This window comes from Onychomys torridus, chromosome 6, assembly GCF_903995425.1.
Source record: "Onychomys torridus chromosome 6, mOncTor1.1, whole genome shotgun sequence".
Classification (NCBI taxonomy): Eukaryota; Metazoa; Chordata; class Mammalia; order Rodentia; family Cricetidae; genus Onychomys; species Onychomys torridus.
Genome location: NC_050448.1, coordinates 81,264,374 through 81,291,995, shown reverse-complemented (window position 1 = coordinate 81,291,995; position 27,622 = coordinate 81,264,374). Strand labels below are relative to the sequence as shown.

General features: G+C 38.6%; 1 protein-coding gene across 1 annotated transcript in view; it reads left to right on the top strand.

Moving 5' to 3' along the window:
• The first annotated feature begins 5,292 nt into the window (after window positions 1-5,292).
• Cd53 (CD53 molecule) overlaps window positions 5,293-27,622 on the top strand; it is a 30,453-nt gene continuing 8,123 nt past the window's right edge. Inside the window, exons 1-3 of the mRNA XM_036190363.1 lie at window positions 5,293-5,454; window positions 25,123-25,200; window positions 26,904-27,092. Of these exons, the coding sequence (XP_036046256.1) occupies window positions 25,138-25,200; window positions 26,904-27,092 (252 nt within the window). The 5' untranslated portion in view covers window positions 5,293-5,454; window positions 25,123-25,137. The remainder of the gene's footprint in view (window positions 5,455-25,122; window positions 25,201-26,903; window positions 27,093-27,622) is intronic.

Sequence of the window (27,622 nt, the reverse complement as noted above, 5' to 3'; positions counted from 1 at the left end):
TGATGAACTCTTACAAGGAACTGTGAGAAAAGTAAACTCTCTCCTCCCCAAGTTGTTTTTTGGTCGTGGTGTTTCATTACGGCAACAGTGACCCAAACTAAGACAAGTTGGTAACAGGATAGTGGGCTATTGCTGTGACAGACCTGACCATGTTTGGGGGAAGATTTGGGTCTTTGGGCCCGGAAAGACAGTGAGTGTTCAGAGCTCAGTGAGTTACTCTGTAGGAGCTTGGAAAATAAGATGTTGAGAGTAGTGCAGGAGATGGAGGCCTGGCTTTCAAAGTTTCAAAGAGAAACGAAGACTCAACTAGACAATTTGAGTTAGAAATCTGTGGTTCTGGTTATCTAACACTGAAGAATTGCCTGTGATTAATAAGATACTGGAATCACTAATCTGAAACTTTTGCTTTGCTGGGATAATGGATATTGGTCAGTTGGGGCTGAAGAATCAGTTGTGATTAAGAAGAGACTAGCGTCTCATGAACTTTAGATAAACAGCTGAGGAGCCCCCATGGGACTGGACTAGGCCCTCTGCATAATCAAGAAAGTTGTGTGTAGCTTGCTTTTCCTAAGGGGCTCCCTGGCAGTAGGATCAGGACCCATCCCTGGTGCATGAGCTGGCATTTTGGATCTTATTACTTATGTTTGGACACCTTGTACAGCCTTGATGCAGGAGGAGGGGCTTAGATCTGCTTCAACTGAATGTACCAGGCTTTGCTGACTTTCCATGAGAGGCCTTACCTTTTTGGAGGAGGGAAGGGGGGGTTACAGGGAGGAAGGCTGGGGGGCATGGAAGGAGGAAAGAGAGGAGGAATCTATGGTTGGTATGTCAAATGAATAAAAAATTTCTTAATAAAGAAAAATAATAAAATTGGACCTTGAAAAAGAAAAAGAGACCAGCATTATTGAGGCAAAGTCTTCTGGGAAGTGTTTCCTCAGGGTCAGCACATGGAAGCTGTGTTCCAGAAGTTGTACTTCCTGTTAGCAACAGAACTTGGTAGTTTAAAGGTCACCCAGGTGGTACTGGTTCTGAAAGACTGAAGGGGTCATGGAGAGGAGCTGAGGCTTGGCACTGTGAGAGGCCAGGGAGGCCAATGATGAAGGTGTAGCCAAGGTAGTTGTTGAAGTCTCAGGATTGAAGGGGCCTTGCAGAGAACTTGAGGCTTGGCACCATGAAGAGAGCCCAGGAGAGGCTAGTGAAAGTACAACCCATTTGCAGCAGAGGACCCTAACAGTTTTGGAGATGCCAGTACCATGGGGAGGCCACACAAAAAAACAGCATTTGTGGTCCTTGTTTTATTAAAATTTTGTTTTTTATTTTGTGGTTTAAAAAACTTAAAATATAATTATATCACTTACCCTTTCCTCTTCTTCCTCCAACTCCTCCCATGATGCTCTCACCCTTTTTCAAACCATGGTGCCAACCCTCAGATTTATCTACAACCCCTTCAGTCCTGAGGCTTCTATTATGTTTGAGGCTGAAACTTCATCAAAGTACTTTGTTGTCCTTACTTCTGGGACTCCCCTTATGCCACACAGTGCCAAGCCTCAGATGCTCCCATGAGTACCTTCATGCCTTTAAAAATAGTATCACTTGGGTGACTCCTACCTACATTATGAAGTTCAATTGCCTTGGTCTCTGTAGTCAGATTTCCTATGTCCCACCTGGCCCAAGGTTGGGACAAATCTCTCACCCACAGTCCCACAGCCTTTTATAAAATAATCACACAGAGGCTTAATATTATTTATAACTGTTTGGCCATTAGCTCAGACTTATTACTGACTAGCTCTTACACTTAAATTAATCCATAATTCTTATTTATGTTTAGCCACATGGCTTGGTACTTTTTTTCAGTTCTGCCTTGTCATCTTGCTTCCTCTGTGTCTGGATGGTGACTCCTGACTCAGCCCTTCCTCTTCCTCTGCTTTCCCCACCTATGCTTCCTGCCTGGCTACTGGCTAGTCAGTGTTTTATTTATCAACCAATCAGAGCAACACATATTCACAGCATACAGAATGACATCTCACAGCAGGCCTCCTCTGGACCACAGTTTTTGTGTGCTGACCCTGAGGAAGAAGTCCCATATTTACAATCCTCAATGATGCTGGTCTCAATTAATTCTAATATCTCAGCTCCAGCTAACAATATCAATTGTCCCAGGAAGGCAAATAACTTACTTCACTGGCACTAGTCTCTCATTAATTACTGCTGATTCTTCAGCTCCAGCTGACCAGACACCATAGATTATTTTTTCAAAACATGAAATGGCCCCAGTAGGGTCTTTAAGGTACTCTCAGAACTTCCCTATAAACTTCAAAGTCCACTCCTCTATCTTCTGCATCACTTCTGCATCACTATCTACAGTCTTATCTTCCAAACTCCCACAAAATAATCAACTGAGTACTGATCACTCAATGGCATTTCCATTCCAAAGTTCAAACGCCACCACAATCTTTCCAAAAGTACATGGTTAGGTCTGACATAAAACTATCTTATGAGTTGGTACCAAATTTCTGTCTCAGTTAGGCTTTATTTCTGTGACAAAAACCATTACCAAAAAGAACTTAGGGAGGAAATAAATAATTTCACTTTACAACTCTCAGGTCACACTCCATTGCTGAGGGAAATCAGGGAAGGAACTCAGGCAGGGCAAGAGCATGGTGGCAGGAACTGATGCAGAGGCCAGTGCAGAGTACTGCTTCCTGGCTTGCTCATATAGTTAGTTTTCTTATAGCACCCAGGACCTCCCACAGTGATCTGGGCTCCTATCAATTATCAATTAAGAAATTATACCACAGCCTTGTCCCTAGGCCAATTTGGTGTGGTCATTTTTTTTTTTTTTCAGTTGGGATTCCCTTTTCCCAACTAACTCTAACTTGTGTCAAGTTGACATAAAGCTAGCCAGCACAGTTGCCTCCTAGAAGTTGGAGTTAAGACCATATCGTTGTAGTCATGATGTATTTCAGACACGGGACTGGGTAGATTCAAGCTGGATTTGACCTTAAAGCCTCTGCCTCTGTAGACCAGCTTTCATAGTATTAGCAGATGCTATGCAGTCTGCTAAGAGAGGGGCACAGCCAGTAGTCCTACACAGCTGTGCTGCACAGATAAACAACAATTTGGTCTCAACAATTCACACTCTTACAGTCCCTCCTCTTTCTCGACAATTGGACTCCTGGAGCTCCACCTGGGGCCTGGCTGAGGATCTCTGCATCAATTTCCGTCAGTTATTTCATGAGAGTTCCAGCATGACTGCTAGAGTGTTTAGTCATCTGATCACCAGACTAGGTCAGATCAAGCTTTCTCTCGACCATTGCCAGCAGTCTACATTGAAGATTTCTGGGGACCTCTCCAGCACTCTGCCTGTTCCTGTTCTCATGCCATCATTTATCATGGTCTGTTATTCCTTGTTCTCCCTTTCTGTTCTTGATCCAGCTGGGATCTCCTGCTCCCCTAAGCTTTCTTTCCCTCAAACCTTGCCAAGCACAGGGACAAATAGCCAAACAAATGGAAGCACATGAATTATGAACCAAAGGCTGTGGAGTCCCCAGCTGGATCAGGCCCTCTGGATAAGTGAGACAATTGAATAGCTTGAACTGTTTGGGAGGCACCCAGGCAGTGGGACCCAGACCTGTCCTTAGTGCATGAGCTGGCTGTTTGGAACCTTGGGCTTACACAGGGACACTTTGCTCAGCCTGGAAGGAGGGGACTGGAGCTGCCTGTACTGAATCCACCAGGTTTAACTGAATCCCCAGGGGAGTCTTGGCCCTGGAGGAGATGGGAATGGAGGGGAGGGGCTGGGAGGAAGGTGGGGGCGGGGACGGGAGGGAGGAAGACAGGGGAACCCATGTCTGATGTGTAAAATTAAAACACAAATATAATAAATTAAAAAAAAAACAACTACCATCATGACAAGATATCTCTAAAGGTACAATAGTGACACTCATACGTTGGTGGTAACAGGCAGCTATCTAATTGGACTAAAGGCCTGTTCAATAGGAGGGATATCATACTTGGTCCTGGAAAGCTAGCCAGCTACTAGGAGCTAGTGAAGTCACGGGTGTTAGAAGAGAATCTACTACTTACATGTTATCAAAACAATACCACTCCTATTGTATTCTAAACACTGATTCTTATATCCACAGGTTAGTGTAGGTCTTTACCTTCATCAAAGAAGCTTACCTTTGCAGCAAACAGATACCATTGTAGAATGCCCCAACAGGTCAAAATGCAGAACATCTGACCATGGGGGTGCCCATCACCAATGGATAAATCTTACATACCTAAGGATCAGAGAGCATGGACAAGGGTATTGAAAGGTTGTAAAAGCCAGAAGACCAGGATTTCAAAGTAGTTTTATATTGCATTTCCTTTCTGGTGAAGGATGTTAAACCCTTAAAACTATTTGTTGGCCATCTGTATTTCTCCTTTGGAGAACAGTCTCTTAAGTTCATTAGCCTATTTATCAATAAGCAGTTTTGAAAGTTTCTTGGTGCTTAATTTGTACAGTCCTTTATATTTATAAATATCAAACTTCTGTCTGACATATAGCTGGCAAAGGTATTCTCCCATTCTATAGGCTATCTGTTCACTTTCTGATAGGCTCTTTGTTATGCAGAAACATTTTAATATTCTATAATCACATTTTCAATTCCTGGGAATATTTCCTGTTCTATTGGGATTCTATTTCCAATATAAGTTTTGATTATACCGATAGTTTAAAGTGTTTTCCCTAGTCATCTCAGTATTTTAGGTTTTAAATTAAGGTCTGTGATTCAGTTTGAGTTGACTTTTATGCAGGGTAAAAAACACAGATCTAATTTAATTTTTCTGTTAGTAGTTATCTAACTTTGTATCACCTCTTATTCAGCACATTGTATTTTTCCCAGTGCACAGTTTTACAACTTTGTCCAAAACCTGTACAAGTTTATTTCTGTATCCTCTATTAGGTTCTATTGGTCTACAAGTATGCTTTGGTTCTGGTACCTTGCTATCTTTGTCATTATGGTTTAGCAGTATAGCTTGTGGTCAGGTGGAAAGGCCAGGTACACAGGAAAAGAGCCACAGTTAATTCCTAGGTGCCAATTCAATTGAGAAGCACTGTTCTCTAGACAGGAAACATCCCCCAAATCACTGTAGAGTTCACCAGGACTCCAATTGGTGCATCAGGGTCTTTGGTTCCCAGAAACCAGATTAGAGTGGCCTGTGGGTGGAAGCTTCTAAAAAACCACTGGGGAACAGTTGAATATCTGAGCCTAAGAGAGAACACTCATTCTCACTTCCTCACTCTTCTTGCTTGAGTTTCCTGTTGTCACGCCATGATCATTTTTTTCTCTCTTTACTTCTTCTTTTACACAAATAGACCCAGACTTCTGTGTTAGCAGCCTGTGTTGGCCACCTTAAAGATAATCAGTGAATTTCACCTGAAGTATTGAGGGACATTGCCTACAAAAGGTAAGACTTACGATTTTTAACATCTCTGAACCAGCTAAGGCGGGGCACAGCATTTTAAGAGTCTGCACATCTCTCTAGTAACTTTAAAATTTTTTATTTCACAAATATTTAGATTAGCAGTTTCCTCAGGCAATCAAGCTAGACATATTTTGGTTTACTTTGTTATCTGATATCTCTCCAGGCCTGAGCATACATGAGCATACATCACTACAGCACTGAATTGCTTACCGTGTATGGTGGTTTTAGATGGTTAAAGTTTTCTGTGTGAGATGAGGTGAAATGGGGGAGAGCTTCTATATTGTTTGTTCTTTAAAATCAAAACTTGAGTTTAGCGAGAGAAGTAATAGCCAGAGTAATCTAGAACAGTAGCCAGGAGATGTATTATTGTCTTTATCTGAAAATATTTTATAAGGGAAGTTAGTGCTCTAACCATCATACTTTGGTATAAGATGGGTTAAAAAAAAGAAACCTCAACACAGTAGGTGCCCTGTAACTGTACTTTATGATTTTATTCCTAGATACTCCCTAAGGATGCTTAGTTTAGGGGCTTTCAAAGAGCAATGCAAACATTGTGATTTGAAGGGCTTCTTTCTCCACATTAACAGATCCTTAATATATGAAGCATTGTGAATGTTGACAAATCTCATATAAAATGTTCTGCTGAGAGGAAACACACAATTTGATACAGCAGTAGTTTCCAACTCATGGACCAAAACTCATTTTAGCCTGCAAGTATTCAGCAGAGTGATACTTAAGCTTTTGTCCTAACTTTCTGAGTCAATACAAAATGTCTGTATCAGGTCTTTCTTGATCAGAGAACTGTGAGAAGCTCATTTGATTATGATCTAAAGGAGAGAAGAAAGTCCCTTGTTACCACATTTACTCACAAAAAAAAAAAAAAAAATCAAGGGACAGGATGGGGAGATAGCTGCAGTTTACCAATGTATCCCTCAGAGGCTACTAAACTTTATAATTAGAAATAATGACCAGCTTTTAGAGAACTAATTTAACAGTGAGGGCTTAGATACCCCTTGAAGTCTGACACTGCTTTGATAAGGAACTGTGGATAAGGAGGAGAAAGGAGGGAGGAGGGAAAATATGTCCAGTAATAGTTCTGTCCTTAAAGGACTCTTCTGGGCAATCATACATAGGAGAAGACTGAGCCAAAAAAGAATCATATCTGCTGGGTGAGCAAAGTTTTGCTTTCTCAATCTTAAAACGGAATCTTCACTGTTTTGTAACTGGTTGACTAGGAGCAGATGCTGAACTGAAATGTGGTTTCCTGTGTGGGCCAGTTAAGATGATTTTTCTTTTAAACACAATGTTCTCTTACCTTTATGGCCACAGGAAGTGATCCAAAGTCCAGGCTATCACAGGTACCTTACTACCACTCAAAGGATCTCAGCTTTGTTTGTTAAGAGGCAAGGCTAGAAAGGAAAAACTCTGTTGTTTTCTTAGCTTCTTATGCCCTCTGGCTAGCCTCTGACTGGCCAGAAACCCTCAAACTACTGCTTTCCTTCTCCATTCCCTACTACCCTGAAATGTCCCAGTAACCAGGCATTGTGCTCAGGTGATGAAAATATGAAGATAACTGGTGTGGTTGTCAATCCCCAAAAGACTACCATGGAGGGAAGATAGATGGGTACACAGAACACAATACAATGTGCTCTTTTCTATAAGGCAGAGAGAATGTACACAAAATACAGGAGTTTAAGAGTCTGTCAAAGACTCCTTGAGAGAGGATACTGTTATGAATTTATTATAGAGACTGGAATTATTAACATTCCAGCTACAAAACACTGCATATGCACTCAAAGAAGTATTACTCCCCCACTCCCTGTCATTGGCATGATAGAAATGAAATTAAGCAAGAGAGATTAGTCACATGAGCACAGGAAGCACCAAGCCCTTTCTCCTAGTTGGCAATTGAAAGTATATAGCCAGTTTACTGAACAGACAAGTCTTGGGTCTATTTCAGGGCAGAGCTATGCCTGAGACTTAGCCACAACAATTTTGATAGAATGTGGCTTTAAATTGGGGCACAGAGGCAGATTTCTTCCTCTTTAACCTGGATGTTTCCCTTGACCAGAAGGAAGGAAGGTTAGAGATTTATGCCAAATTATAGCCATTCTTTTTTCTTCAGTTTCATTCCAACAACTAGTGTGTTTATTTAGTTAGAGTGGCTTGCGTTCCTATTGGCTTGTTCACATATTGGCTTGTGTTCATAGTCAGCCTACAGCACTTCTTTATACCTCAAGAAGAATCCACTGTGTAGGTCGCTCTGTGCACTAGGCATCTGCCCTTGGGATATTATCAGGACTAGCTACCACTTAGGTGTAGATGTTGAAACAAAAGAATCTGTAGATACCAGACACCTGCCTGGATCTGGTCTCCAAGGTTGCTGATGCTGGTCACGAGTTCAGTTGGGTACTTGGATTGTAAAGATTGTTTGGTCAAAGGTTTTGAGAAAGAGAAACAGATGCACTTCCAAAGCCGGTAGGTAAGAGCTCACAATATAAGTCATTAATTTCTATGTTGAGGTAGAGAAAAAAATCTTCCCTACTGATTATCTGTTTTTACCAAGTAGAAAGTAGTATGTTTTCTTATAAAGTTCTTCATGGTTTTAACATAATAAAGAGGATATGATGTCTACTGGGTAGACTGTGTGAGAGCTCTGGATAACTGCTCCTAGTTGAAGTAATAGCCTTATTATAAAGATCTCTACCCCATGTTAGAGTCTAGTAACATCTTGCTGAACTCTCAAGTGGGTGGAAATACTCTTCCACTATCATTTGAATTCATTTCCCCCCACTTATTTCATTTTCTTTCTCTCTTCCTTATTGTCCTTTTCATGAACTTTTTCTTACAAAGGCAAACAAAATGTTTAAAGAAGTATTTCCAACAAATGAGGGAAAATGTCATTAAAACCTTTCCAGCCCCTGGTATATTTCAGTCCCAAGACCTCTCAGGAGCTCAGAGCCACTCTCGGCAATGACTTGGTCTTTCACTCAGCACTCACTGAAGCTCTGGCACTAAACCATTCAAGAAATTCTATCATATTGACTCCTTAGAACAACCATGAGGGCAATATTAATAGCCCTGTTTAAAGATGAGGAAACTGGAAGTTTGACATCTTAAGGAATTTGTCAAGGCTGTAATTATGGAACTTAAACTAAACCTGATCTAAAGTTTTGTTTATCTAAACATGATCTGTATGCCTTGAACTCAATGAGTCATCTTCACCAAGTTACACTGCTCACATCTGGGTTTAAATGCCTGGAAGCAACTGTAGGTCAGGGATAACTTGCAGTCTGAGTCTGCTTGAGCCTACCTGCAGAGCAGCAGGTCCACCAAAGCTCTGTGCTTTGCTGAAGTGGACATCAGGCTGACATGCAGGCCCAAGTCTTAATGTATCTATTATGGAGTATAACAAGAGATATGCTCTCCCATCAAGGTCTGCCTGTCTTGAGGTGATATGTGCTGGCCTGTCCATAAATAGATCTGTCCAGACTAAATGGACCTCAGTGTAATGACACATGAATAAGGAATTTTCAGTATAAGAAAATTGTGCAGTTTTGTAAGTATACTTTTCTCTTACAGACCCAAATGTGCGCCTTTTAATAAACTTGTTGTAAGTTTATTAAAAGGTGCACATACAAGCCAATCCTTTTTTGTTTTTTAAATTATTTCTTTTACCTTTTGAGATTATAATTACATCATTTCTCTCCCCACAATCCCTCCTGTATACACCTCATAGTTCTTTTTCAAATTCATGGAGTCTTTTGTCATTGGTTATTGCCACACTACACACACACACACACACACACACACACACATTGCTGCATACATAATTACAGCCTGTTCAGTCTATTAATGTTACTTACATGCATGTTTCTGGAACTGACCATTTGGTATTAGATAACCAATGGGTGTGCTCTTCTCTGGAGAAGATTATTTCTCCCATCTTCTACATCCTTTAGTTGCCTGTAGTCTGGGTTTTGAGGCCTTGTGGGCTTCCCCCCAGTCCACATTAGAATGTCTATTGTTGTCTTTGTTCAACTCATATTTAGGCAGTCATATTGGTGAGACTTTATGTGTGTAGCTTCCAAGGTTCCTGGGAGACACAACAAACTAGCTGGTCTCCTTGCTCTTACAGTCTTTCTGCCCCCTGCTCTGTAATGATCCCTGAGCCTTAAGTATGGGAGCTGTAGTCATTGGAACTAGGCTCCAGAACTCCTCATTTTGATGGGTTGTGGTTTTCTGTAATGGCTTTTGTCTGTTGAAAACAGAAATTTCATTGATGTGGACTGAGGTCTACACTTACCTGTGGGCATAAGGATAAACACTTAGAATGTAGTTCTTCTCCAGGATCCACAACTTCATTAGCCCTGGGTAATTGGCTACGTTTCTGCCATTTCCTTCTTGTTGGGTAAGTGTTAAGTATAATTAGAGACCCGTTGGTAACCCCCAAGTTGTGCTATTACTGAATCCTTTGGGTTATCACACCATACTGGTTGCTGTGATTCATAGGCATCATGTCTGTGTAGGACTGTTGGTTACTTCCCTCCTTTGGTTGCTTATGTAGCACTTAAATTATTGTCGTTTACATTCAAATGTTCTGATCATGGATTTCTTGCATTCCTTACTGCCTTGTTTTTTGTTTTGTTTTAGAAACACTTGTTAATATCTCATAGATGGTCTTATGTAAAAGCATAGCTCCTCGCTGAAGTTACATATTGGCCTCTGAAACTGAATTGTATACAGAGCTAAAGAACTGGTGGTGTTTTTTTTGAAGTTTCTAACCACAGCCACCTCTAAACTTGATCTCACTGAGGGCAAGAGTAGATGTTGTTGCAATTACAGATCAAAAGAAAGACAGAGTTCAGACTAGCAGTTCACTAGCCCAAGCTCTTTGCTTGGAGTAATTAAATGGTGTTTAGCTCTGGCTCCTGCACTGGGTCCTGAGATGTGGCCTCAGATTATTGTGGTTTAGTCTTGAAAGTTTCCTGGAAATTGACGTCACAAGCTTTCTTCATTAAAAAAAAAAAAAAACCCTATGAAAATGCTGTGAGTCATGGGGCGTGGAAGTGGCAGATTTTAACTGTTAGGTAGGTGTCAGTTCCTCTGAAAGTTAGATAGAAGGGTGGGAGGCTCAAAAATTGTCCGGTAATGGTGAAGAAAGGGTAGGAGAAATTTGCCTGGGCTTATAAGAAAATAGGGCCATTGTAGCATTTTGCAAAAATAGTGGCCATGTTCACGAACTGGGTAGATTTTATCCTTCAGTTTGACATGAATCTGAGCAAACAGAAAACCAGAAAGGGAAGAAACAGATAGCCTTTTGTTTTCTGTGAAGGACAGAGTCAGTGCTGACACACCCAGGTTTGTAGGCATCTTGGTTGTTGATGCTCTGTGGAAAAAGAGTTTACATGAGTGAAAAAGCTGTGACAGGACCCAAGGATGCTGGGATTTATGTGACTCCAGGAGGCAGGTGACTTTATTACCTCCTGTTAGTTGATGAAGAACTTATTTTCCTATGTTAAATGCATCATTTATTAACAACAACAACAACAACAACAATCCCAAGGCACCCGACTCTATAGTATCTTGTTTATTCTACTATATTAGAATACAGAGCTAACAAATAAGGTCAAGCTATTTGTTTGTTAACAGTCTTCTTAATTTGTAGTATAATTATCTATTGTGCCAGGTGCCAGTGATTCAAAGACGAATGAGGTATGCCTACTTACATCCGAGTGAAGGAAGAGATGCTTGTAATAGAGATTTTGGTATAAGGGAAGAAATTCACAGAGTGCAGGCACTCATTATAGGAGTGAGGGCTAGTTATAAAAAAGTAGACATCATCAGGGAAAGCTTCATAGAAAAATTATGTAAGCTGAATGAAAGAATGGTCAGTAACCGATCAGAATAAATGTTGAGGACAGAAAGGGACATATTTTAGCAAAGAATCACATGAGCAAAAGAGAGGAAGGAGATTTTAGAACAAGCATTTCAAGGCTAATTGCCAAATTTTTACATAAATAGGTAGATTTAAGATTGGAGTCGTGGACAGTAACAAGGTAGGATGGACCTTTTTAACCTATGCATACCTGCATAAATACATGGCTTGGTAAAGACAGTAACATCTCACAGTCTCAAAAGCCTTTCACTGTCTTTTGTAATCTTCTTCACACAGCTTTCCCAGTATTCATCTCTTGACTTGTGTCATACTTATTTCCATGTAATCTCTGGTCTGATTTCGGTTTCTATAATATATATATTTTTCATTATGGAAGTGTTATATACCTGGGATCATGCAGTATGCACTTTTATATCTCTTTTGTTACCATACTTATTCTTTTATATTTTTAATTTTTATTTATTATTTTATAATTTAATTTAATTTTACTTATCAGCCACGAATTCCCCTGTCCTCCCTCCTTCAGCCCTCTGCCCACCCTCCCCCCAGCCCACCCCCATTCCCATCTCCTCCAGGGCAAGGACTCCCCTGGGGATTCAGCCTGGTAGTTTCAGTTTAGGCAGGTCCAGTCCCCTTCTCCCTTCACTCAGGCTGAGCAAAGTGTCCCTGCATAGACCCCAGGCTCCAAACAGCCAGCTCATGCATTAACGACAGGTCCCAGTCCCACTGTCTGGGGGCCTCCCAAACAGTTCAAGCTAATCAACTGTCTGACTTATCCAGAGGGCCTTATCTAGTTGGGGGCTCCTCAGCTATTGGTTTATAGTTCATGTGTTTCCACTAGTTTGGCTATTTGTCCCTGTGCTTTTTCCAATCATGGTCTCAACAATTCTCACTTATACAATCCCTCCTCTTTCTCACCTATTGGACTCCTGGAGCTCCATCTGGGGCCTGGCCACCTCCATCAGTTATCGGACGAGAGTTCTAGCATGACATTTAGGGTGTTTGGCCATCTGATCACCAGAATAGGTTAGTTCGGGCTTTCTCTCGACTATTGCCAGTAGTCTACAGTGGAGGTATCTTTGTGGATTTCTGGGGACCTTTCTAGCATTTTGCTTCTTCCTATTCCCATGAGGTCTTCATTTATCATGGTATCTTTTTCATTGTTCTCCCTCTCTGTTCTTGATCCAGCTGGGATCTCCCACTCCCCTGAGCTCTCTTTCCCTTGACCCTTACCCTTCATTACTCCCCACCACATTCAGTTTGCTCAGGTAGATCTTATCCATATCTCTGTCATTGGGCAATCCCTGTGTCTTTCTTAGGGTCCTCTTTTCTAGGTAGCATCCCTGGAGTTGTGAGTAGCAGTCTAGTCATTTTTTTGTTTGTTTTACATGTAGTATCCTCCTATGAGTGAGTACATACCATGCTTGTCTTTCTGAGTCTGGGTTACCTCACTCAGGATGATATTTTCTAGATCCATCCATTTGCCTGCAAACCTCATGATGTCATTGTTTTTCTCTGCTGAGTAGTACTCCATTGTGTATATGTACCATATTTTCTTTATCCATTCTTCAGTTGAAGGGCATCTAGATTGTTTCCAGGTTCTGGCTATTACAAATACTGCTGCTATGAACATAGCTGAGCCTGTGTCCTTGTGATATGATTGAGCATTCCTTGGGAATATGCCCAAGAGTGGTATAACTGGGTTATTTTAATTAATTGTTTGAAAGTTGCATACATTGTTATATTCACTGCCTCTCCTACCTCTTCACTGATTCACTCCCTTTTCCTACTACTTTTCATCCTTTTATTACAAAGATATTCAATACCAGTTTGTACTTCCCAAATGTTCTTGCATATGAGGTCTTCCACTGGAGAGTGGTTGACTTAGCAGAGCCTATACTCTTAACTGTTACTCACAGCAGCTAACAATTGCCAATATTGCACTGCTTAGGGACGGAATAGTGTGCCTATCTCCCCTCTCTGTGTTGAGATTTGGTTCTGGATTAGGCTTGTGTCGGTTTTGTATATCCTGTAAAATCAGTGTGGACTCATATTGCAGTGGCCCAGCTGTGTCTAGAAGATAATGATTCCTTGTAGTCACCCACCACCTTCAGGCTCTTCCTTCTTATTCCCTCTCTTCTGAGAAGATCTGTGAGCCCTGGGAAGGAGGTGCTTCTGTCTTTAGGGCTGAATATTCTTTAATTTCTTATTATTTGTACCTTGGCAAGTTGTGGGTCACTGTGTTAATTACTATCTACTGCAAACAGAAATTTCTCAAAGTTTGAGAGATGCACTGATTTATGGTCATAAGGATAAGTCATTAGGAGTCAGTTTGACACTGTGTTTTCATCAGAATGATAGTAAGTTCCTCCCTAGGGTCTCTAAACTGTCTAGAAATATATTCTTAGCCTGGTGATGTGCCACTTGTGGATTTTGTCTTGTGGCACATGACTTAAATTCAACAAGGAAGTGGCTGTGCACTCATTTCATGCTCATGTCAGTGTCTTGCTATTGCATGGACATGTCTTTTGGGTCCAAATCACTCTTTAGCTCACAGGGTCATAGATGAGTGTGAACAATGATTACTTTTCTCCTCCAGTAGCTTTCCTAGAAACTTCCAGCACTATGAAAATGAGTAGAGGTGACACTTTGAAGTTCATACCTGCTTGATTACCACTGTATTCTGTGACTCAAGTATGTGGTCTTACTGTCATGTTCTGGGTGTAACTAAGAACAACAGCAATAGACAATAATATTTGAGGGTCTATGTGACATCAGTGACTAACAATTCCAAAAGAAGTACCTCATACCTGGTGCTCGGCTTTTTGTTAGTCTCTGGTGTCTAGTAGGGCATCATTGCCCTGTTATAAGCTAATTAACTCCCTTTTAACTCTCTCTTTATATATATATGTATATATATATACATATATATATATATACATATATATGTATATATATATTAGATTTCCACATTTTAAAAAAGTCTTTAGTGTTACTTATTCCTTTCCATACTCCTATACTACGTACCCTCCATTACAATTCTGTAGCATATCATAATGCTGAGAAATATTCCACTATCTAATTGTATCATAGTTCATTTGTGCAATAACATGTCAATGGGTGTTTGTTTCCAGTTTGGGACTATTACAAACTAAGCTGCTATAAACATTTTTGTAAAATTCTTTGTCTGAGAACATATTTTCATTTTTTCTTGAGAAAATGCCTATAAGCAGAATGAATTGCTAGGTTCTAAATGCTTAATATTTTACATAACTAACAATATGTTTTTCAATATGAACATACCATGGTACATCCTCACTAATAGTATATGAGAACTATGGTCCTATATTATCATCAAGACATGGTCTGCTTAGTTTTTAAAAATAAATTTTAGACTTATTAGGAGGTGTATAGTATATTATCATTTTAATTTTTATTTCCATGATGACAAGGAAAATAAATAATTGATTTCATTTGATACCCACATATTTTTTAGAATAAAGAAATCTACTTGATATCTGCCCATTTTTAAAATTGGGTTGTTTATTTTTTTTTTACTATTGAGTTTTGAAAGTAATTTATACACTCTGAGTAAAACCACAGATATTTACATTACAGTTTAAAACAGTGACAAAATTACAGTTATGAAGTAGCAACAAAAATAATTTTATAGTTGGGTGTCACCATGATATGAGGAAATGTATTAAAGGTTTGCAGCATTAGGAAGGTTGAGAACCACTGCTTTACACTAGCACTGAACCGCTGATGTGAACAGATATTCCTGACTCAGCTTTCCACCTCTTTAACAGTAGGGACTACAGGGATCCTCAACTTGGTAAAAAAATTTATCTCATGTGATTTGTTAATGTTCTCTCCCTATCTGTTGTCGGTCTTTTGCTTCTCCCAACAGTTTCTTTTGAAGAGGTCCAACATCAGTGTTTTGGGACTATGCTTTGGTATTTTATCTGAGAACTATTTTACTAATCACAGCAGCAAATGTTATCTCTTAGTTGTTTCTGGCATTTTATACTTTTAGGCTTTTGAATCCAAATACAGGATCAATTTATAAATATTTTTAATGTAATAAGAACTTTATAGTTAAGTTCTTTTTATGAATATTGATACTTAATTGCTCACATGCTGTTTGGTGAAAAGAATATCCTTCATTCTCTACTGTATTGACTTTACATAATAATAGTAAATCAGTTTGCCACAAATATTTTAATTCTACTCAGTTTCATTAATTTGCTTAACAATATTAGATAATTTTTAATGTTGTAGCTTTATATAAAGCAATGTAACTGGATAGCTTTTGGACTCTCATGGACTTAATTTTTGTATCAAATTCATTTAAGTATTCTAAGCATTTTAAATTCCCAAAGAATTTTAGAATTTATTTGTTAATGTCTACAAATGAAACTACCAGGAGACCATGAAGAACTAAAATTTTAACAATTTGTTAAAATAGATCCATGGACATGGTATAACTTTCCATTTCTCAAATATTTTTTTCAAATTCAGAAATACCTTTTTAGAGTTTCCATACAAGTCTTTTATAACATTTGTTAGATTTATTCCTGTCTTTCATAGTTGATGCTGTTGTTTATAATAATCTCAAAGGTTTATTTTTTACTACTGCTACTATATAAAGTTACTGATAATTTTTTTCATTATTTTTTTCCTTTTAGTGAAAATAGATTCTTTTCTCATACAATGTATCCTACATAGTTTCCCTTCCCTCTAGCCCTCCATTCCCTCTTCACCTCCCTTCCCCTTCAGATCCACTCCCTTTCTGTCTCTTACTAGAAAAGAATAGGTTTCTAACTGATAACAACCAAACATGACAAAATTAAATATAATAAAATGAAGCAAAAACTATAATTTTAAAGTTGAATATGGCAACTCAACAGGAGGAAGAGTTCTGAAGGCAGGCATCAGAATTAGAGACCCACTTGTTCTCACAGTCAGGAGTTGCATAAAAATACTAAGCTAATAGCTATAACACACACACACACACACACACACACACACACACACACACACACACACATGCAGGATCTGGTACAGACTCATGTGCTTACTGCTTCAGACTTTGTGAGCTCATTTGTATGTACTTTGCTGAGTTGATTCAGAGGGGTCTCCTGGTGTCCTCCATCCTCTCTGGCTCTTACAATCTTTCTGCCTGCTTTCCCACAGGATTCCTGAGCTGTGAGGGGAGGGATTTGATGGAAACCTCACATTTAGACTCTCCCTTCAACTAATGTCTGGCTGTGGGTCTCCATCTGTTCCCATCTATTCTTGGAGGAAGCCTCTGTGATGATGATAGGACAAAAGCACTGATCTATGAGTACAACAGAATACAATTAGGAGTCATATATATACATCTATACATCTATATTAGACTAGTAGTGTTTGGTTTTACCCAATGTCTCTGGGCTATCTAGTCTCTAATTCTTGGTTACCCAAGCAGTATCAGGTATGGGTTTCTTCTTGTGCAGTGGGCCTTAAGTCAAATCAGATATTGCTTGACCACTCCCACAAGTTCTGTGTCACCATTGCCCTAGCATATTTTGCAGGCAGGACAGATTGTAGGTCAGAGGTTTTGTGGCTAGGATGGTGTTCACATTTCTCTTTCAGTAGCCTGCAGAATACCTTCTGCACTAAAGAGACTAGAATATAGTGGTGAAGGCTCCATGTAGCACTAGCACAACTTCTTCATGTTTGATGAAGTGTTATCTTGGCAATGGGGCATCATTGTCAGTTTGCAGACATCAACCTTTTGCCTTAGCAACAGCCTGGGTTGTTTAGGGATTTCCATAGGACCTTCTTGGCCATCAACTCAATTGAATGGAACCAAGTCCTGCCACTGGATGTGTAGCCAAGAGCCAAGAGGCTAGAGCTGGCTAGTTGAGACTCTGTAATCCCCCTCACTAGAAGTCCTCAATGGGCTCACTTTCATACATTCCAGAAAGTTTCCAGGGCACTAGGTTTCCATACCACCCCCTTAAAACTTTCCAGTTTCAGCCTTTTTTCTTCATTCTCTTCCTCTACCCCATCTCCTCTGAAATCTTATCCCTCCCATCCTCTCCCCACCCACCCACCCCCAGTCTGCCAGTAAAATCTATTCTATTTACCCCTCTCAGAGAGAGATCCATATGTCTCCCCACCAGAACCCTCCTCTTTAATTAACCTCTCTGTGTCTATGAATTGTAGCTTAGTTATCATTTACTTAACAGTTAATAGCCACTTATAATTGAATATAGATCATATTTATCTGGGTCTGTGTTACTTCATTCAGGATCAGTTTTTCTAGTTCCATCTATTTGCCTGTAAATTTCATGATGTTGGTTTTTTAACAGATGAGTAATAGTCCATTCATTGTACAAATGTACATTTGTTATTTGTATATAGGAGGGCTACTGATTTCTTTTGATTTAATCTTCTATCTAGATACTTTGCTGAAAGTGTTTATGAGCTGTAAAGATTCCCTGGTGGAATTTTTAGGACCACTTGTATATACTGTCATATCATCTTCAAATAAGGATACTTTGACTTCTTCCTTTCCAATTTGTATCCCCCGATCTTCAGTTGTTGTATTACTCTAGCTAGAACTTCAAGTACTGTATTGAACAGATATGGAGAGAATTGACAACCTTCCTTGTTCCTGGTTTTAGTGGAATTGAGTTTCTCTCCATTGAAATTGATGTTGGCTATGGGCTTATTTTAAATTGTCTTTATTATATTTAGGTATGTCCCTTGTATCCCTAATATCTCTAGTACTTTTATGAAGGGGTATTGGATTTTGTCAAAGGCTTTTTGTGTGTCTAATGTGATGATTATGTGTTTTTTCTTTCAGTTTGTTTATACGGTACTGATTTTCAATTACTGATTTTCATATATTGAAGCACCTCTGCATTTCTGGGATGAAGCCTACTTGATCATGGTGCCTGATCTTTTGATGTGTTCTTGGATTTAGTTTGCAAACACTTCATTGCCTATTTTTTGGTGTTTTGAGACGGGGTTTCTCTGTGTAGTTTTGGTGCCTATCCTGGATCTTGCTCTGTAGACCGCCTGGCTCTGTCTCCTGAGTGCTGGGATTAAAGGAGTGTGCCATTGCTGCCAGGCTTACTGTGTATTTTTGCATGTATGTTCATAATGGAAATTGGCCTGTAAGTCTTTGTTTGTTGAGTCTTTATGTGTTTTGGATATCAGGGTAACTGTGGCCTCATAAAATGAATTGTGCAATGTTCCTTTTGTTTCTATCTTGTGGAATAATTTGATGAGTATTAGCATTAACTCTTCTTTGAAAGTCTGGTAGAATTCTGTGCTAAAACTATCTGGCAGTGTGTTTTTTTTTTTTTTGATAGACTTTTGATGAATGCTTCTATTTCACTAGTGGTTAATGGTCTGTTTAAATTGTTCATCTGGTCTTGATTTAACTTTAGTAAGTTGTATTTATCAAGAAAATTATCTTTTGTTTACAAAAATATTTCCCAGTTTGGTGGAGTACAGGTTTTAAAATAGGTCCTTATAATTTTCTGGATTTCCATGGTGTCTGTTGTTATGCCTCTCCTTTTGTTTCTGATGTTGTTAATTTGGATATTCTTTCTCTGACTCTTAGTTTGGATAAGGGTTTGTCTATTATTTTGATTTTCCAAAGAATCAACTCTTTGTTTCATTGACCCTTTGTATTGTTCGGTTTTTTTCTATTTTATTGATTTCAGCCTTCAGTTTAATTATTTGTCTACTCCTCTTGGAGAGGCTTAGTACCACTTCCATTGTGTCCCATAAGCTTGTGTATGCTGTGTATTCATTTTCATTGAATTCTGAAAGTCTTTAATTTCTTTATTTCTTTATGTTTTGACCCATTTTTTTCACTCATTAAAGAGTTGTTCAGTTTCCATGAGTTGATGATGTCCAGTTTTAATTCACAGTAGTCTGATAGGATTCAGGGAGTTATTTTAATTTTGTGTATCTGTTGAGACTTGCTTTATATCTGTGTATGTAGTCAATTTTGGAGAAAGTTCCATGAGGTGCATAGAGGAAGTTGTATTCTTTTGTGTTTAGCTGAAATGTTCTGTAAACATCTGCTAGATTGATTTGTATTTGGTCCCAGTATTCCTCTGTTTAGTTTTTGTTTGATGAGAATGGGATACAGAAGTCTCCCAATATCAGTATATGAGGGTCAATATGTGTGTGATTTAAGCTGTAGTAGTGTTTCTTTGATAAGCATGGTTGCTCTAGGGTTTGGAGCATAGATGTTAGTAATTGAAATGTCTTGGTGAACTTTTTCTTCAATGAATATTTAGTGTCCTTTCTTATATCTTTTGATTAGTTTTGGTTTGACGTCTATTTTGTTAGATATTAAAATGGCTACACCAGCTTGCTACTTAGGCCCCTTAGCTTAGACTATCTTTTTCCAACCCTTTATCCTGAGGTAATCTCTTGATCTTGATCTTGAGGTGCGTTTCTTGAATGCCTCAGAAAGATGGATCCTGTTTTATTCTATTAGTCTGTGTCTTTTTATTGGGGAATTGCGGCCTTTGTACTGAGAGATATCAATGACCAATAATTGTTGATTCTTAGTGCTGGTGGAGGGGTGTGTGTGTGTGTGTGTGTGTGTGTGTGTGTGTGCGTGTGTGCGTGCGTGTGTGTGTGCGTGCGTGTGTGCGTGTGTCTGTGTCTGTGTGTGTGTGTGTGTGTGTGTGTGTGTGTGTGCCTGTGTCTCTCTGTGTGTGTGTGTGTGTGTGTGTGCGCGCGCACGTGCACTCAAATGTGCTTCCCTTCTTTTGATTTTGCTGTGCTTTCATGTTTCATATTTCCAGTGTCTTCCTGGGTGTTGTTAAGATCCTTAGGTTTGAGTTTTCCTTCTAGCATTCTCTGTAAGGCTGGATTTGTAGATAAATATTGTTTAAATTTCACTTTATCATGGAGCACTTAATTTTCTCCATCTGTTGTAATGCAAAATTTTGCTGATTATAGTAGTCTAGGTTGGCATCTGTAGACTCTTAGAGTCTGCAGCACATCTGTCCAGGCTCTTCTAGCTTTTAGAATCTCCATTGAGAAATCAAGTGCAACTCTAAGAGTTCTGCCTTTATATGTTACTTGACCTTTCTCGATTGCAGCTTTTAATATTCTTTCTTTGTTCTGTATGTTTAGTATTTTGATATTATGTGGCAAGGGGACTTTCTTTTCTGGTGCAATCTATTTGGTGTTCTGTATGCTTCCTGTATCTTTATAGGCATCTCCTTCTTTAGGTTAGAAAAATTTTCTTCTATGATATTGCTGAAAACATTTTCTGGGCCTTTGAGTTGAGTTTCTTCTCCTTCCTCTATACCTATTATTCTTGAGTTTAGTCTTTTCATGGTGTCCTAGATTTCTTGGATGTTTTGTGTCAGGAGATTTTTTAGATTTAGCATTTTATTTGACAGATGTATCCATTTCTTGCTTCGTATCTTCAGTGCCTGAGATTCTTTCTTCCATCTCTTACATTATGTTGGTGAAACTTGCCTCTGTAGTTCCTGTTTCAATTCCTAAATTTTTCATTTCCAGAATTAACTCAGTTTGAGATTTTTATTGATTCTGTTTCCAATTTTAGGTCTGAAATAGTTTTACTCATTTCCTTCCACCGTTTTGTTTTCCTAGATTTTTAAAAGAGATTTATTCATTTCCTCCTTAAGGATCTTTATCATATTCATAAAAGCTGTTTTTAGGTCTTTCTCTTGTGTATTAGCTATGTTGAAATATTTAGGTCCTACTGTGTTTATATAGCTGGACTCTAGTGGAGACATACTGCTCTGGCTGTTGCTGATTGTAGTTTTTTTTTTCTATTTTTTTTTTTTTTGAGCTGAGGATTGAACCCAGGGCCTTGGGCTTCTTAGGCAAGCACTCTACCACTGAGCTAAATCCCCAACCCTGCTGATTGTGTTTTTAAGGTGGCATCTAGGTATCTGAATTTGGAATAATTATAAGTCTAGGTGCTGATTTCGAGATTTGCCATTGTTGGGTGGGTGTTTTGTTCTTTGGTTTCTGTTTCTTCTCTGCATTTCCAGAGTGTGTAACGGCTATGAATTGCCTAATTTCCCAGTCTGCTTTGTTGGTGTCTTCACAGCAAATATCTTCTGGTTTTGGAGGCTGGGACACTGGGATGAGTAGAGGGAAGGGAGGTTGGAGGAGAATGTCACTGTGATCTGATGGGGATGGGGTCAGAGATGAAAGGGAGACCATAGCAGGATTCTAGCTGTAGAGCTGGGAAGAGACTGGGATGTTCATCTCAGGAGCAGTAGAAGAGGTGTGTCTTCAGTCTGCTTACTGCCCTGGGAGGAGCAAACTTTGGTCAGCAGGGGGTAATTCCTTAGGCTGGGGTCTGAGACAAAGCAGCAAGTAGGAAGAGGCAGGTTAGAAGGGGAAGGAAGATCTAGCTATTGTAAACAGGGCAGGAATGAAATCCAACTCCTTGGCATAAGCCCCCAAACCTGCTATCCTGCTCCAGAGATACTTGTAATTATTTTTTGTATCAAGCTCTAACTATGAACTCTGGGTTGGCCTGGAACATGTGACAATCCTTCCCCCTCTGTCCTTGTGTGTGATTTGCAAGCAAATGTTGGGATTACAGCATGTGTCGCCTCTGTTCCTCATCCTACCTTTTCCTTCTGTATTCACTTTCCTTCCTCCTTCCCCTCTGAACTGTCAATTTATAACTATTTATTTAAAATATTATTTCTATGTATTCTCTGGGAACTTTTGTGGATGTAAATAATGTACTTTGACCATATCCACCTGCAATGTCCTTCTAACCACCACCAAATCCTCCAAAACATTTCACTTCCAATTTCATGTCCTAATTTTTTTTTTAATAAACGTTAGTTCAATCAATGCTGCCCATGGGTGCATTGGTGTGGGGCATCTATTAGATCATTGGCAACTGGCCAGTGGTCATACTTCCAAAACAAACAAACAAACAAACAAAAAAAAACCCCAAAAAACCAACCAGAAAACAAACAAACAAACAAAAACTTTGGTTCTCCCTGTCTATTTCCCAGCACTCAGCAAGTGCTGATAGCTCCTGGGCCTTATGAGCTGTCCTAAATTCATGATGCCATTTTATGGAGGGTTCCAATTCATGCAACCACAGTTTCTGTGAGTTAATAATACTATACTTCTAATACAAGAATTTTCATTTATTTCCTTCCCAGACTCAATGTTATTGTTATTATAAACTTCCCTTTTACATTTATTTTTAATCTCATAAATACTGTAGTTCACAGTTCAGTGTTTATTTAATATATTTAAATAATGTGAAGTTAACTTTTCATTATTGTGATAAAAAAAATCCTTAGGAAATCAACTTAAAAGAGGAAAAATTCACTTTTAATCGTAGTTTCAAAGGATGCAATGTGTGATCACTATTTTGGGTGTGTTGTGAGGCTCAAACATGGTGGTAAGAGCACAGAGCAGAGCAAAAGTCTTTTTTCTCATATGGTTGAGAAAGAAAGAGGGAGATGGAGAAAGAGGAGCAACAGAGGGAGAGAGGAGAGATAGAGAAGGATACACCCTGCAATGGTATGCCCCCAGTGGCCGGAGTCTTTCAAACAGGCTGCACCTCTGAAGAACTTTATGACCTTTAGATAGTGCAAGAATCTACCACCTTTTGATAGCACTGTCACAGGCTGCACCTCTGAAGAACCTATCACCTTTAGATAGCACAGGAATCTATCACCTTTTGGTAGATAGCACTGTCAGCTGGGAACCAGATTTTCATTTAGCACATGGGTTTTTAGCAGCCATTTAAGATCCAAATCACAACAACCAACAAGAAAACATGGTCTACTCCTCTATGCAGTAGTCTTGTTCTTGCTGGTGCTCTAAGGAGAATGAATGCTTTTTGTAGTATGGAATCTGCTGAGGAGAAATTCCCTTAGTTTTTGTACATGTTATAGTTCCATCTTATGAATATCATGAACAAATCTCATATGTATATTATATTCTTTGTTTTTTTCTTAGATCTTCCAAATATATTTTTTATTGATTTTAAGATCCGGAGGTCATTTTCTGGTGTATTTTATTATTTTAAACATGTAACTTCAGTCTCTCCTGGATTGACTGTTTTCTGATACGACCATTCTTATCCTTATATTAGCTATTTTGTGCCTAACATGTTTTGTTTCCTTTGGCTATTTTAAGATTTTGTTTCTATTATTGATTGGGTAATTTATTATAGTTTTACTGTAAAGTATAAATTTCTTATTTTTGAATTTCATTGATTCTCTTTGTCATGTGAGCAAATTATTTTAATCTTGTTCAGAATTTCTTACAGGTATTAATTCTTCAAGTGTTTTTTCTCTCTTCATTTGGGGACTCCCATTACATATCAATTATGATACTCAACATTATTTCATTTAGAGATGCTCTATTCATTTAAATATTTGTTTGTATGTCCTTTTTTGGTATTTTTCTTACTACCTTAAAGTTCACCAATTTTTCCTTATTTACTAGCTGCCATGAATACATCCCAGTATATTTGTATCTCAGCCATTGCAGTTTTAGCTTAACAGTCTAAGCCTAAGCCTCCCCAGCACTGGGATTATAGGCATTTGCCATCATATTCATGTCTTGAAATGAGAGATTACACAAGTTTATTTAGATAGGCATTGTCTAGACATAATTCTCTCTCTGTCTCTGTCTGTTTCTCCGTCTGTCTGTCTGTTTGTCTCTCTCTCTCTCACTCCCTCCCTCATCTGTTTCTCTTTCTTTTCATGCTCTCTGTGTGTATCATCCTATCTAAGTGAATGAATCAGAGAGTGATAGATCTGGACACCTTATGTACCTCTCTGGTGCTTACCCACACAAAGATGCATATACTATGTAATACATCATATAATTCACACAGCAGTATCTTTGCTAAAAAAGAAATGATAGCCTCATTTAAAAGATTGTCTCATATTGTGGTCTCTTTTAACTTCCTCATTATATATTTGTGTGTTTCATTTCTGCTATAAGATCAACATCTATTGGAAAATGTCTAATACTTAGCCATGGCCATATAGAAGAGAAATATCAAAGATAATTGTGCATAAAAGGACAAATGAGGCATATGTATATCACCTTCCACTTTTATCTGGAGAGGTTTATAGACCATTCAATAACAACTATGAAAAAGGAAGCCACGGATTTGAAGGAGAGTGGGGAGGGGTATATAGGAGCGTTTGGAGGAATGAAAGGGAAGGGGGAGATGTTGTGATTAAAACATGGTTACAAAAATAAACAACAACAACAAATTTAGTTAGTAATGAATCTTAAGACAGTTAAGGAACTGGCTGATCAAGTCACTGGCTTTCTGTCCTGCAAGTTGATCTCAAAGTCTTGGTCTCAAAGGCTGTTTGTTGAGTAGCCAGACATTAGTCACTAATGTCACACAGGCCCAAAAGCACCGGCTTTGTCTGTGTCACTGTGGCTCATCTTCTTGTTAGAAGAGCTCTATGGTTGGGTCATGGGCTTACTGCAACACCAAACATTGCTTACTGAATTGGAGTAACATTCAGTGTTCAAGATGATGGTTTTTCAACCTGGGCTTCAATTTTCAAAGTATGAAAGCAGAGATCTGGGAAAATTTTCCAGAGACATAAATAGTTTAAACACAAGATACTGATGATAAACCTTGAACCCTAAACACTTGCATTTTGGAGTCTGTTGTGCTACTTATATTGCCAAATCCTCTTAAGAATTCCTTCCTTATTCCTTGTGCTTTTTAGGTCATCTATCCCAGCATGGGCATGAGCAGCCTGAAATTGCTGAAATATGTCCTATTTATCTTTAACTTGCTCTTTTGGGTAAGTATCTCCTTTGAACATACCTCAAATAACATCCCTTCATCCCAGCTAACCTGTACTTTCTTCTCAACCAAAGAATAGAATATAGAATATGAACTGTGCACAACTTGGTACTGTTCAGAACATTTCATGTAGGAACAAAGAGGTAATAATTTCCTCACCTCCTGCCATTTTGTCATACTATAAGCCTACAAAATTAAAAGGTATCAGTGCAATTAATAATGGAGGTGCCAATTCTCTCTGTGAGCTCTAAGGTAGCATTGCAAATAGCTAGCATTTATAAGTGAAAAATGGACTACAGTTTTTAAATTTTTAAATTTATACTCTCCTCATCCCTGACCCCATGGAAGAATATTGACAGACAGAGAAATCATACAGAAGTTCTATTTTTTTTTAATTTTTAAAAAGAACCTTCGTGATGATTTCTATAGTATCTAGGCTTCTTTTTTCTGTCATCCTGGTCAACATTTGTTGTTGATAGTTTTCTTTTTGACAGTCATTCTGATGTGATGAAATGAATCTCCATATAAGATTTGATAGCTAAAGATGTTGAACACCTTTTAAATATACTTATTTATTGGCACTTGATTTTTTTTTTTATAAAAACTGTCTGCTTATTTCCATTGTTCATTTTTTGACTGTATTTGTTTTTTTGTTCTCTTTTTTCTTCAAGTTTTGGACTTCCATATAATCTAGACATGTTAATCCTCATTTTGTCAACAAAAGAATCATAATCACCTTTCTACAAAGATACTTGAACATCTATGCTGTTCGCAGGATCATTCACAATAGCTAAATTGTTGATGCAGACTAGACGTCCATCAACAGAGGATAAAGGATATGTGGTGTATCTACACAATAGAGCTTGACTTAACCACAGAGAAGGATGAAGTTATGCAGTAAAAGTAGATGGAATTTGAGGTTACTTTGGGTGAAGTAAGTCAGTACCACATTGAAAAGGGCTGCATTTTCTCTTTCATATGTTGAAGCTAAGAAAAAAAAGAAATACATTTAACTAAAAGGGGACTAGTGGGAAGGAGGAAAATGCAAAAGAAAAAACATATAATAAATAGTAATAGAGCAGTGAATATTATCAGACTACATTGTATGCCTGATATGTAGAAATATAACAATAAAATATTTTGTATACTATGCATTAATAAAAACATAAAGTTGCAGACACATATGTCCATGTTTGGTAATTTAACATGAAAAAAGTGATGTCCAGTGAGCTCTCACTATATTGAATTCAGCATCTGCATTTCATATCTAATATGTTTATGAGACTATTCCTATAAATGTGACTTCTCTAGTAGTCTGCCTATCAAGACAACCTTCCTCAAACAGAGCATCATCTCTATGTGGTCATACTCTCTTAAGAAAAGTCCATGAGTCGACAACTGAGCAGACAAGAGATAGAACATCTGAAGTATAAAGTTAGACTATATAGTGGAGGTATTAGGTCCTTCATAAGAATGACATTTCCTTGGTACCTGGATATGTGTAATAAGAGATATAAGTGTGACTCCATATGCAGAAGCTGGTATTTCCTTTCTGTGTGGTAGTTTGGAAACTGAGTGAAGAGGTGAATCTCAAGTGTGTCAACAAAAACATGATTCTGATCTCCAAGATGTGAGAATATAAATTAGGAGATACTTAAGAACTGTGTTCACCTTAGAATGCTATGGAATTCTTCCTTTTAGGTCTGTGGCTGTTGCATTTTGGGCTTTGGTATCTACCTCCTTGTCCAAAACACCTATGGAGTGCTCTTCCGTAACCTTCCCTTCCTGACACTGGGCAATGTTCTCGTCATTGTGGGCTCCATTATCATGGTAGTTGCCTTCTTGGGCTGCATGGGCTCAATCAAGGAAAACAAGTGCCTGCTTATGTCGGTGAGTCCTTGTAGCAGCTGTGATAGTCTGAGCTGGGCTAGACGATGTCTCAAGTCCAGGGTGATACATTTCATGTTAGATTACTTTTGGATGACATATACAATTAAAGAGCAGAGAGGGATAAGAAGGCAATGGTGGCACTCGCCTTTAGTCCTAGCTCTCAAGAGGCAGAGGCACAGGGATCTCTGAGTTTGAGGCCTACCTGGTTTACCGAATAAGTTCCAGGACAGCCAGGGCTACACAAAGAAACCCTGTCTTGGAAAAAAAAAAAGAGCAGAGAGGGAATAAGCACAAGAAGTTTTCTTACTTGCTTACTGTTTTTCTTCATTCTTTCATTAGCCAGATGACAGTCTTTGGAATAGTACATCCACAGTAAGTTGGACCTCCCATACAGCCAACACAAACACAACCCCTGACAGACATCTCCACAGGCCAATCTGATGTAATATATATATATATATATATATTAACCTCAATTAAAGTTATTTTCCCAGTTGATTCTAGGTTGTGTCAAATTTACAATAAAAACT